The sequence below is a fragment of the Phyllobates terribilis genome, unplaced genomic scaffold (assembly GCF_046119375.1).
Source record: "Phyllobates terribilis strain yellow unplaced genomic scaffold, ASM4611937v1 Scaffold_3__8_contigs__length_932513732, whole genome shotgun sequence".
Taxonomy (NCBI): Eukaryota; Metazoa; Chordata; class Amphibia; order Anura; family Dendrobatidae; genus Phyllobates; species Phyllobates terribilis.
Genome location: NW_027362763.1, coordinates 72,273,271 through 72,286,186, shown reverse-complemented (window position 1 = coordinate 72,286,186; position 12,916 = coordinate 72,273,271). Strand labels below are relative to the sequence as shown.

Here is a 12,916-nt window from a genome sequence, read left to right as displayed (position 1 = left end):
ACCACACACACACACTGTATACGCCGTATGCACCACACACACACACTGTATACGCCGTACGCACCACACACACACACACTGTATACGCCGTACGCAGCACACACACAAACACACACACTGTATACGCCGTACGCACCACACACACACACTGTATACGCCGTACGCACCACACACACACACTGTATACGCCGTACGCACCACACACATACACTGTATACGCCGTACGCACCACACACTGTATATGCACCACACACACACACATACTGTATACACCGTACGCACCACACACACACTGTATACGCCGTACGCACCACACACACACACTGTATACGCCGTACGCACCACACACACACACTATATACGCCGTACGCACCACACACACACACTGTATACGCCGTACGCACCACACACACACACTGTATACGCCGTACGCACCACACTCTGTATATGCAGTACGCTCCACACACACTATATACGCCGTACACACCACACACATACACTGTATACGCCGTACGCACCCCACACACACTCTGTATATGCAGTACGCTCCACACACACTATATACGCCGTACACACCACACACATACCCTGTATACGCCGTACGCACCACACACACACACTGTATACGCCGTACGCACCACACACACACACTGTATACGCCGTACGCACCACACTCTGTATATGCAGTACGCTCCACACACACTATATACGCCGTACACACCACACACATACACTGTATACGCCGTACGCACCCAGCACACACTCTGTATATGCCGTACGCACCACACACACACACTGTATACGCCGTACGCACCACACACATACACTATATACGCCGTATGCAACACACACACACACACTGTATACGCCGTACGCACCACACACTGTATATGTAGTACGCACCAAACACACTATATACGCCATACGCACCACACACATACACTGTATACACCGTACACACCACACACACACTGTATACGCCGTACATATGCAGTACGCTCCACACACACTATATACGCCGTACACACCACACAAATACACTGTATACGCCGTACGCACCCCACACACACTCTGTATACGCCGTACGCACCACACACACACACTGTATACGCCGTACGCACCACACACATACACTATATACGCCGTATGCAACACACACACACACACTGTATACGCCGTACGCACCACACACTGTATACGCCGTACGCACCACACACACACACTGTATACGCCGTACGCACCACACACACACACTGTATACGCCGTACGCACCACACACATACACTGTATACGCCGTACGCACCACACACTGTATATGCACCACACACACACACATACTGTATACACCGTACGCACCACACACACACTGTATACGCCGTACGCACCACACACACACACTGTATACGCCGTACGCACCACACACACACACTGTATACGCCGTACGCACCACACACATACACTGTATACGCCGTACGCACCACACACTGTATATGCACCACACACACACACATACTGTATACACCGTACGCACCACACACACACTGTATACGCCGTACGCACCACACACACACACTATATACGCCGTACGCACCACACACACACACTGTATACGCCGTACGCACCACACTCTGTATATGCAGTACGCTCCACACACACTATATACGCCGTACACACCACACACATACACTGTATACGCCGTACGCACCCCACACACACTCTGTATATGCAGTACGCTCCACACACACACACTGTATACGCCGTACGCACCACACACACACACTGTATACGCCGTACGCACCACACTCTGTATATGCAGTACGCTCCACACACACTATATACGCCGTACACACCACACACATACACTGTATACGCCGTACGCACCCCACACACACTCTGTATATGCAGTATGCTCCACACACACTATATACGCCGTACACACCACACACATACCCTGTATACGCCGTACGCACCACACACACACACTGTATACGCCGTACGCACCACACTCTGTATATGCTGTACGCTCCACACACACTATATACGCCGTACACACCACACACATACACTGTATACGCCGTACGCACCCCACACACACTCTGTATACGCCGTACGCACCACACACACACACTGTATACGCCGTACGCACCACACACATACACTATATACGCCGTATGCAACACACACACACACACACTGTATACGCCGTACGCACCACACACTGTATATGTAGTACGCACCAAACACACTATATACGCCATACGCACCACACACATACACTGTATACACCGTACACACCACACACACACTGTATACGCCGTACACACCACACACACTGTATACGCCGTACGCACCACACACTCTATATGCAGTACGCACCACACACATACACTGTATACGCCGTATGCAACACACACACACACACTCTATACGCCGTACGCACCACACACACACACACACATGCCAAGAGTGTGCAAAGCAGTCATCAAAGCAAAAGGTGGCTACTTTGAAGAACCTAGAATATAAGACATATTTTCAGTTGTTTCACACCTTTTTTGTTAAGTATATAATTCCACATGTGTTAATTCATAGTTTTGATGTCTTCAGTGTGAATGTACAATTTTCAAAGTCATGAAAATACAGAAAAATTTTTAAATGAGAAGGTGTGTCCAAACTTTTGGTCTGTACTGTAAGTATGGAAGTAATTATCATTACAGGTACTTCACTGTGATACTTTTACTTTGAGGTCTAAAAACCCGCTGACAAGTTCCCTTTCAAATAAAATTGTATATTTAGAAACACCCTGAGACCTCTCCTTTGTCTGACTATATTGTAAATTCCCCTCAGTTTGGCAGTGTAATAAAAATTTGTAACTATAGGTGGCACTAGAGTTCTAGTTCTCTTCCTCTCGGAAGAGCCAATTTGTAATGATACATGAGAATGCAAAAGTTTTTAATTGTTACACTGACATCTAGTGGTCAAATATAAGTACTACACCCTTATTAATTTTTTAAGTGCCTCATCCAGCTTTTCTGGGACCCAAAAGATAAATATTTTATTGTTCTATTGTTTCTCACACCATCGTTTTTACTCTGATTCTAGCACTGACCAGTACAAAAGTGGTTTTACAGCAACAGACAGCGCCAGTTTTGCTCCTTTTTTGTCCTGTGTTTTTTTCCCCTATTCATGAGAGTGGGAGAGCGCGTGCAATACCATTAACGGCCACTACACAATGTACGGCACAGTCCTACTTCTAGTCAGTACTAGTGTTGAGCAAGTATGTTCTATCCGAGTATACTCTGACGAGCACCGAGTAGTAACAGCTGCTCAGTGATATGGTTGAATCGCTCCCGTGTGCATGATTTGCGACTGTTTGACAGTTTTATTACATGTGAGGAATGTGTAAGAAATAGACATTCCACACATGTAATAAAGCTGTCAAACAGTTGCAAATCACACACACGGGAGCGATTCAACCATATCACCGAGCAGCTGTAAATACTCGGAGCTCGGCCCGAACATACTCGGCGAAAGGGTTAATAGAACATACTCGCTCAACTCTAGTCAGTACCAGTAGATCACTGAGTGAAGCAGGAATTGGACACAAATAATCTAATATGAATCATTAATATGAAAAAAAAAACAAAAACTAAAAAACATAAAATGGCTAAAATGTAGAACATGGTTTGGTCCATAAAGTAGATGAATGTATGATCTGATATCCGAGTCTTCTTCTTCTCTCCGCAGTTTTTCAGGATGTGCACGTCATGATCTTCGTTGGTTTCGGGTTCTTGATGACCTTTTTGAAAAGATATGGATTCAGCAGCGTCGGCATCAACTTACTCATCGCAGCTTTTGGTCTTCAGTGGGGAACATTAATGCAGGGATTTTGGCACTTACACGATGGCAAGGTTGAAATCGGCATTAAAAGGTAATTTGTGTAAATAGAGCGCCTCCTTGTGGTAGCTTCAGGTAGACACAAATGTGTTATTTTGATCTGTGCTCATGTAAAGGAAACGAGCCGCATGATCTATAAAAGACTAAACATTATATTTTGGAGGGAAATGGTGCCAAAAATCATCTTCTAATATGTCATAGATTTCCCAAAATCGAGCAAATCGATTTGTTGTTTATAAAATTCAAGTCAAATTTACAGGAACAATTGTAAATAATTAGCGATTCGCTTCACAGGAGTCACTTAAAATGGCCACCGATATATTACACATTGAAGAAAATTACATCAGCCTTAGGAGGAAATCATGAACTGAGATACAGCTTTCACATAATGCCTTTCAGCTATCCCATCACATGGGAAAGAACATCCAATGAGGATGGACTATCATAGCCTGTATAAAAGCGAAAGCAGGGAATTCAGCAGCCATTTTGTGGTGAATGTGAAAAGTGAGAAAATGTCACATCTCAGCCATAGGGACTGGCCTATGAACTACTGAGCACTCCCAATTTTTAATTATTCATTGCAAAAGTATGTGAACCTTTGTATCTGGTGTGACGCCTTGTGCAGCAATAAGAGCATCTAAATGTTTCCTGTAGTTGTTGATTAGTCCTGCACATCGGCATGGGGGGATTTTAGTCCAATCCTCCCCACAAAACAGCTTCACCTTTGCTATGTTAATAGGTTTCTCCCGTGAACTATTTCCTTCAGGTCCTTCCACAACATTTCTATAGGATTAAGGACCGGACTGTGACTCTCCAATTGCAAAATGTTACCTTTATTCTTCTTTGCACATTCGTTTGCAGAACGACTTGTGTCTTTGGCTCATTGTTTTCCTGAATGACCCCACGTTGCCTTGAGATTTAGCTCACAGACAAAGGTCTTGACAATTTCCTAGAAATCTGCTCATAAAATTCAGAATTAATTTTTCCATCAGGGATGGCAACTGTCCTGGTCCAGATGCAGCAAAATAGGCCAAAATACCCCTTTAAACTAATGGCAAGGCCTCCTCAGTGTCTCCAGTATGTGTGGTGACTCTTTTGACACATACTGGAGAGACTTATTCATTTAGACCCATTCAAATGGTATGTCTGTTTTTTTAACAGCAGCACGGGCCGCAAAACGTCCTGCACATGTGCACACCCGTGTGTCATCAGTGTGTGCACCACCCAACGTCCTAACCCATGTAGAGGTGTGAGTTAACCCCTTTCTGACATTATGCATAAAAATACGTCCCTGTCCCAAGGGCCTTATGGACCAGGTATGTATTATTATGAACAGGCTGTGCGGGCGCAATCGCCACCGGATTTCAGCTAATTCTGCCAGCTGACACCCAGCACTCAGTGCCAGGAATGGTGCCTCCACTGCTCCTGCACTTTAACCCCTAAAAGCTGCGATCAGTGCGATCACAGCATTTAGCGAGCAAACAGAGGGACAGAAGCCCCTCTGCTCTCAGATCAGAGACCCCGGGCCGCCAGTGCGGGTTCCCGATCGTAGCTATGGTGACCCGATGTACTCTTCATGCACAGAGCGTGATCAAAGTACCTTGTGTCTGAAGCACAAGGTATATATATATATACACTGCTCAAAAAAATAAAGGGAACACTCATATCACACATCCTAGATCTGAATGAATGAAATATTCTCAATAAATACTTTGTTCTATACAACGTTGAATGTGCTGACAACAAAATCACACAAAAATCATCAATGGAAATCAAATTTATTAACCAATGGATGCCTGGATTTGGAGTCACCCCCAAAATTAAAGTGGAAAAACGCACTACAGGCTCATCCGACTTTGACGTACTGTCCTTAAAACAAGTCAAAATGAGACTCAGTATTGTGTGTGGCCTCCACGTGCCTGTATGACCTCCCTACAACGCCTGGGTATGCTCCTGATGAGGTTGCGGATGGTCTCCTGTGGGATCTCCTCCCAGACCTGGACCAAAGCATCCGCCAACTCCTGGACAGTCTGTGGTGCAACATGACGTTGGTGGATGGAGCGAGACATGATGTCCCAGATGTGCTCAATCGGATTCAGGTCTGGGGAATGAGCAGGCAAGTCATTAGATTCAATGCCTTCATCTTGCAGGAACTGCTGACACACTCCAGCCACATGAGGTCTGGCATTGTCCTGCATTAGGAGGAACCCAGGGCCAACTGCACCAGCATATGGTCTCACAAGGGGTCTGAGGATCTCATCTCGTTACCTAATGGCAGTCAGGCTACCTTTGGCGAGCACATGGAGGGCTGTGTGGCCCTCCAAAGAAGTGCCACCCCACACCAATACTGACCCACTGCCAAACCGGTCATGCTGAAGGATGTTGCAGGCAGCAGATCGCTCTCCATGGCGTCTCCAGACTCTGTCATGTCTGTCACATGTGCTCAGTGTGAACCTGCTTTCATCTGTGAAGAGCACAGGGCGCCAGTGGCGAATTTGCCAATCCTGGTGTTCCATGGCAAATGCCAAGCATCCTGTACGGTGTTGGGCTGTGAGCTCAACCCCCATCTGTGGACGTCGGGCCCTCATACCACCCTCATGGAGTCGGTTTCTAACCGTTTGTGCAGACACATGCACATTTGTGGCCTGCTGGAGGTCATTTTGCAGGGCTCTGGCAGTGCTCCTCCTGTTCCTCCTTGCACAAAGGCAGAGATAGCGGTCCTGCTGCTGGGTTGTTGCCCTTCTACGGCCCCCTCCATGTCTCCTGGTGTACTGACCTGTCTCCTGGTAGTGCCTCCAGCCTCTGGACACTACACTGACAGACACAGCAAACCTTTTTGCCACAGCTCGCTTTGATGTGCCATCCTGGATGAGCTGCACTATCTGAACAACTTCTGTGGGTTGTAGAGTCCGTCTCATGCTACCACGAGTGTGAAAGCACAACCAATATTCAAAAGTGATGAAAACATCAGCCAGAAAGCATTGGTACTCAGATGTGGGCTGTGGTCCCCACCAGCAGAACCACTCCTTTATTGAGTGTGTCTTGATAATTGCCAATAATTTTCATCTATTGTCTATTTCATTTGCACAACAGCATGTGAAATTGATTGTCAATCAGTGTTGCTTCCTAAGTGGACAGTTTGATTTCATAGACGTTTGATTCACTTGGAGTTATATTCTGTTAAGTGTTCCCTTTATTTTTTTGAGCAGTGTATATCTATAATATAACGCTACAAGCGTCCCTGTCTGAAGCCTCTATAGACTGTGGAAGCGTGACACGCCTGCACAGTCTGGCTCCAGACAGAAGAACGCATGGGGCCGTTACAGGTAAGAGGAGTGTATGGCACTGGAGATCACGGTATGCGTAGACACTGAACGCATACCGCGATCTCGGGCACCATACTTACATACTAACCTGACCGGGAGGAGCATTGCCACGGCGCCTCTCTTCTCGCCGGAGACAGGGGCAGAAGTGAAGGAGTCGGAGTCCGCGCATGCGCATAGCGCTATCTAGCGCCATTTTACCGAAGACGCATTTGCATTGTGTCTTCAGCAAAATGGCGCCGGTCAGTGAGGCATGAGCATGTGCGTACTCCAGCGCCGCACTCCTTCCCTGGACTCCGGCAGAACAGGACACCGCAGCGCTGGAGCACAGGGAAGAAAGGTGAGTATAAGTGCTTTTTTTTGTATGAGTGCAGTGTGAAAAGGATGAGGGGGCCACACATACCAGGATTGTGGGGTGAGAATGCCACACATACCAAGATTGGGGGATGAGGAGGCCACACATACCAGGATTGGGGGATGAGGGGGCCACGCATAACAGGATTGAGTGAGGGGGCCACCCATACCAGGATTGGGGGATGAGGGGTACCATGCATACCAGGATTAGGGGGGTGAAGGGACCACGCATACCAGGATTGAGGAATGAGGGGTCCATGCATACCAGGATTGGGGGGTGAGGGGACCACACATACCAGGATTGGGAGGTGAGGGGGGCCATGCATACCAGAATTGGGAGGTGAGGGGGGCCATGCATACCATCATTGGGGATGAGGAACACCTTGCATACCAGGATAGGAATGCCGAGTACCATGCATACCAGGATGATGGATGGTGTGCCATGCATACCAGGATGAGGGGTACCATGCATACCAGAATAGGGATGAGGGGTACCATGCATACCAGAATAGGAATATTTGGTGCCATGCATACTAGGATTGGGGGATGAGGAGTGCCGTGCATACCAGGATAGGGATGAGGTGGCCTTACTTACCAGGATTGGGGATGAGGGAGCCATGCATACCATGATGAGGAGTTGGGTGCCATGCATATCAGGATTTGGGGATGAGGAGGCCATACATACCAGGATTGGGGGATGAGGGGTGCCATACATATCAGAATTGGGATGTAGGGTGCTATGTATAGCAGGATGAAGGGTACCATACATACCATAATAGGGATGTGGGGTACCATGCATATCAGGATGAGGGATGGGGTGCCATGCATACCAGGATGAGGGATGGGGTGCCATGCATTTCAGGATGAGGGGTACCATGCATGCCAGGATAGGAATGCAGGGTACCTTGCATACCAGGATGAGGGATGGAGTGCCATGCATACCAGGATTGAGGGATGAGGAGGCCATACATGCCAGAATTTGGATGAGTGGTGCCAAGTATACCAGAATGAGGTGTACCATACATACCAGAATAGAGATGCAGGGTACCATGCATACCAGGATGAGAGATGGGGTGCCATGCATACCAAGATAGGGATGAGGGGTACCACGCATACCAGGATTGGGGATGAGGGGTACCATGCATACCAAGATTGGGGATGAGGGGTGCCATACATACCAGAATTGAGATGAGGGGTGCCATGTATATCAAATTTGGGATGAGGGGGCCATGCATTCCAGGATGAGAGATGGGGTGCCATGCATACCAGGATTGGGGATGAGGGGTACCATGCATACCAAGATTGGGGATGATGGGTGCCATACATACCAGAATTGAGATGAGGGATGCCATGTTTATCAAATTTGGGATGAGGAGGCCATGCATACCAGGATGAGAGATGGGGTGCCATGCAAACCAGGATTGGGGATGAGGGGTGCCATGCATACCAAGATTGGGGATGATGGGTGCCATACATACCAGAATTGAGATGAGGGATGCCATGTTTATCAAATTTGGGATGAGGAGGCCATGCATTCCAGGATGAGAGATGGGGTGCCATGCAAACCAGGATTGGGGATGAGGGGTGCCATGCATACCAAGATTGGGGATGATGGGTGCCATACATACCAGAATTGAGATGAGGGATGCCATGTTTATCAAATTTGGGATGAGGAGGCCATGCATTCCAGGATGAGAGATGGGGTGCCATGCATACCAGGATTGGGGATGAGGGGTACCATGCATACCAAGATTGGGGATGATGGGTGCCATACATACCAGAATTGAGATGAGGGATGCCATGTTTATCAAATTTGGGATGAGGAGGCCATGCATACCAGGATGAGAGATGGGGTGCCATGCATACCAAGATTGGGGATGAGGGGTGCCATGCATACCAGGATTGGGGATGAGGGGTGCCATACCTACCCGAATTGGGATGAGGGGTGCTATGTATACCATGATGAGGGTACCATACATACCAGAATAGGGATATGAGGTACCATGCATACCAGGATGAGGGATCAGGTGCCATGCATACCAGTATGACAGATGGGGTGCCATGCATATCAGGATTGGGAATGAGGGGTGCCATGCATAACAGGATAGGGATGAGGGATGGGGTACCATGCATACCAGGATTGGGTATGAGGGAGCCATGCATACCATGATGAAGGGCGCCGTGCATGACAGGATTGGGGATGATGGGTGCCATGCATACTAGGATTGGGGATGAGGGGTGCATGCATACGAGGATTGAGGGTGAGGGGTGCCATGCATACCAGGATTAGTGGTGAGGGGTGTCATGTATACCAGGATAGGGATGAGGCGTGCCATGCATACCAGGATAGGGATGAGGGCAGCACATACAGGATGGAGGAACAGGATTGGGAAACTCAAATACCAGGATGAGGGAAGCACAAATACCAGGATGGGGGCAGCACAAATACTAGGATGGGAGACCATATACCAATAAAAATGCTCGCCACCTGGGCATAGAACGGGCTCAATAGCCAGTATATATATATATATATATATATATATATATTTATTTATATATATATATATATATATATATATATATTACCCATAAATAAAAATTATTATGAAAAGCAAAAACAATAAAAGTACACGTATTTGGTATCAACGCGTCTGGAACCACCTGACCTATAAGACTTTCCAACTAGTTAACCCCTATAGTGATCACCGTAAAAAAAATCATTAAAAAATGAAGCAAAAAATATTTCTTTATAATCATGCTGCTGAACAAAAAGTGGAATAAAAATGGTACCGCTAAAAACGTCATCTTGTCTCGCAAAAAACAAGCTGCCATACTGCTCCATCAGCCAAAAAATAAAAAAGTTATAGCTCTCAGAATAAAGCTATGCAAATTTTTTTTTCTATAAAATGTTTTTTGTTGTTTAAAAGCTCCAAAACATAAAAACCTATTTAAATGTAGTATCGCTGTAAATGTACTGACCCAAAGAATGAAGCTACCTTAACAATTTTACCACACGCGGAACGGCATGAAAAAAAAAATCCTGAATTGTTTGTTTTTGTTTATTCTGCCTCCCAAAATTCGTAATAGAAAGCGATCAAAAAATGTCTTGTGTCCGAAAATGAAGCTGATAAAAACGTCAAATTGTCCTGCAAAAAACAAGCCGTCACATGACTTTGTCGGTCGAAATATGGAAAAATTATAGCTCTCAAATTATGGCGATGCAAAAACTAGCCTTTGCAAAAAAAAGCGTATTTTATTGTGTGACAGCTGCTAGACATAAAAACCCGATATGAATCTGGTAATAATAGTAATAATTGTTATTTATATAGCGCCAACATATTCCGCAGCACTTTACAATTAAGCGGGGACATGTACATACAATAAATTCAATATAAGGTAAGACAGTTTAAACAGTTACATTAGGAGTGAGGTTCCTGCTCGCAAGCTTACATTCTACAAGGAAATGGGGAGACGCAATAGGTGATAAGTGCTTGTTATTTCTGGTCAGGCAATTATATTAAGTAGGGATTTTCATATAAGACCACATGATAAGGTCATCAGCCAGCATGTTTAAGTGCAATAATCAAGTATCGAGTGCAGTTATCCTGTGCATGGAGGGTGTGGAGACAGATGAATAGTAGGGTGCAGATTCTGAATAATATTTAGAAGGAGGGAACAGGGGAAAGTTAGTTTACTGAGTAGTTGAGATTGTAGGCTTGTTTAAAGAGATGGGTTTTTAAAGGACGCTTGAAGATGTGGGGGCTAGGCATCAGTCGAATCGTCTGGGGTAGAGCATTCAAGAGAACTGGAGCAGCACGTGAGTAGTCTTGGAGATGGAGGTGCAAGGTTTGGATTATGGGGAATGTTAGTCTTAGGTCATTTGTAGAACAGAGGGCAAATGTAGGGTGATAGACAGAGATGAGAGAGGAGTTAGAAGGCAGTGCAGAACTGTGGAGAGCTTTGTGAGTGAGAGCGATGAGTTTATATTGGACCCTGTAGTGAATGTTATGTTCTGCTACCAGAGCTAAGGAAAGAGAGGAGATCTGTCCCTACGATAGAACTCAGCTGAATCCCTACGATGTAACAGGGAACCTGATCCTGCAATCAGACCTGATAAAGTCCTAAGCTAGTCTGTACGGAGACCTATAGATGTGGGGAAGGAATCCCTACAAGTACTAAGGACTGGGAGGAATATGGGACACCTCCTAACAGAAATAGTAGCAGACAGACGAACAAACAAAATATAAAGAACATAGAGGTCCGTAGACCAAGCAAACTAACAGAGTAAGATACAGAGCACAGGCTAGCTAGAAAGTAGTTATACAATGAAGTCCAGCAAAGCCAGAAGGGCGGAGCAGGCTTAAATAGGCCAACAAGGTCATGTGACCAGCAAAGGAAAAAAAACCTAAGAGCAAGGTTCTAACAGTACCCCCCCCTTCTAAGAGGATCCTCCGGATCCCCTAGGACCAGGCTTATCAGGAAATCTCCTGTGAAACGCTCTGATAAGTCTGGACGCGGAAACATCATCCGACCTCACCCAAGAGTTATCCTCGGGTCCGAAACCTTTCCAGGCCACAAGATACTGCAAACTACCTCTATACAGTCTAGAGTTAAGGATGCGAGAAATTTCATATTCCCCGTCCTCCACCACCGGAGGAACAGAGGCAGAGGCGTCACAATCCGATACAACAGCTTTTTTCAACAGAGAGACATGAAATACCGGATTAATTCTCCAGGAGGTAGGAACCTCCAACCTAACAGCAGATTGGTTGACAACCTGAAGCACCTTAAAGGGCCCTACAAACTTGGGACCCAATTTCTTAGAAGGAATCCTCAACCGCAGATTCCTAGAGGACAACCAAACCATGTCACCAACAGCGAACAAAACCTCCTGTCGTTTCCTATCAAAGTAGTCCTTAGATTTTCTGTTGGCCTCCTGAAGATTACCACGCACATCCGTCCAAACTCTCTCCAAATCACCGGAAAAATTCTCCTCCTCAGGCACGGCAGATCCCAACTTGGAGAACGACCCAAACGACGGATGTCTCCCAGAACAACAAAAAAAAGGCGAACAACCAGCATAAGAAGATGTATGATTGTTCAGAGCAAATTCAGCAAGTGGCAGAAACTCAGACCACCCCTCTTGATTGTCTGCCACAAAACAACGCAAGAACTGCTCAACATCCTGGTTTTTCCTTTCTGTCTGGCCATTAGATTCAGGATGATATCCGGACGAGAACGATAAATGAACTCCCAACCTGTCACAAAAGGCACGCCAAAAACGAGCCACGAACTGAGGACCCCTATCAGAAACAATGTCAGTAGGAACGCCATGAAGTCTGACA

At 46.3% G+C, this 12,916-nt stretch overlaps 1 protein-coding gene across 1 annotated transcript in view; it reads left to right on the top strand.

Annotated features, from left to right (window-relative positions):
* RHAG (Rh associated glycoprotein) overlaps window positions 1–12,916 on the top strand; it is a 110,588-nt gene that overhangs the window by 44,537 nt on the left and 53,135 nt on the right. Inside the window, exon 2 of the mRNA XM_073674031.1 lies at window positions 3,745–3,928. Within this exon, the coding sequence (XP_073530132.1) occupies window positions 3,745–3,928 (184 nt within the window). The remainder of the gene's footprint in view (window positions 1–3,744; window positions 3,929–12,916) is intronic.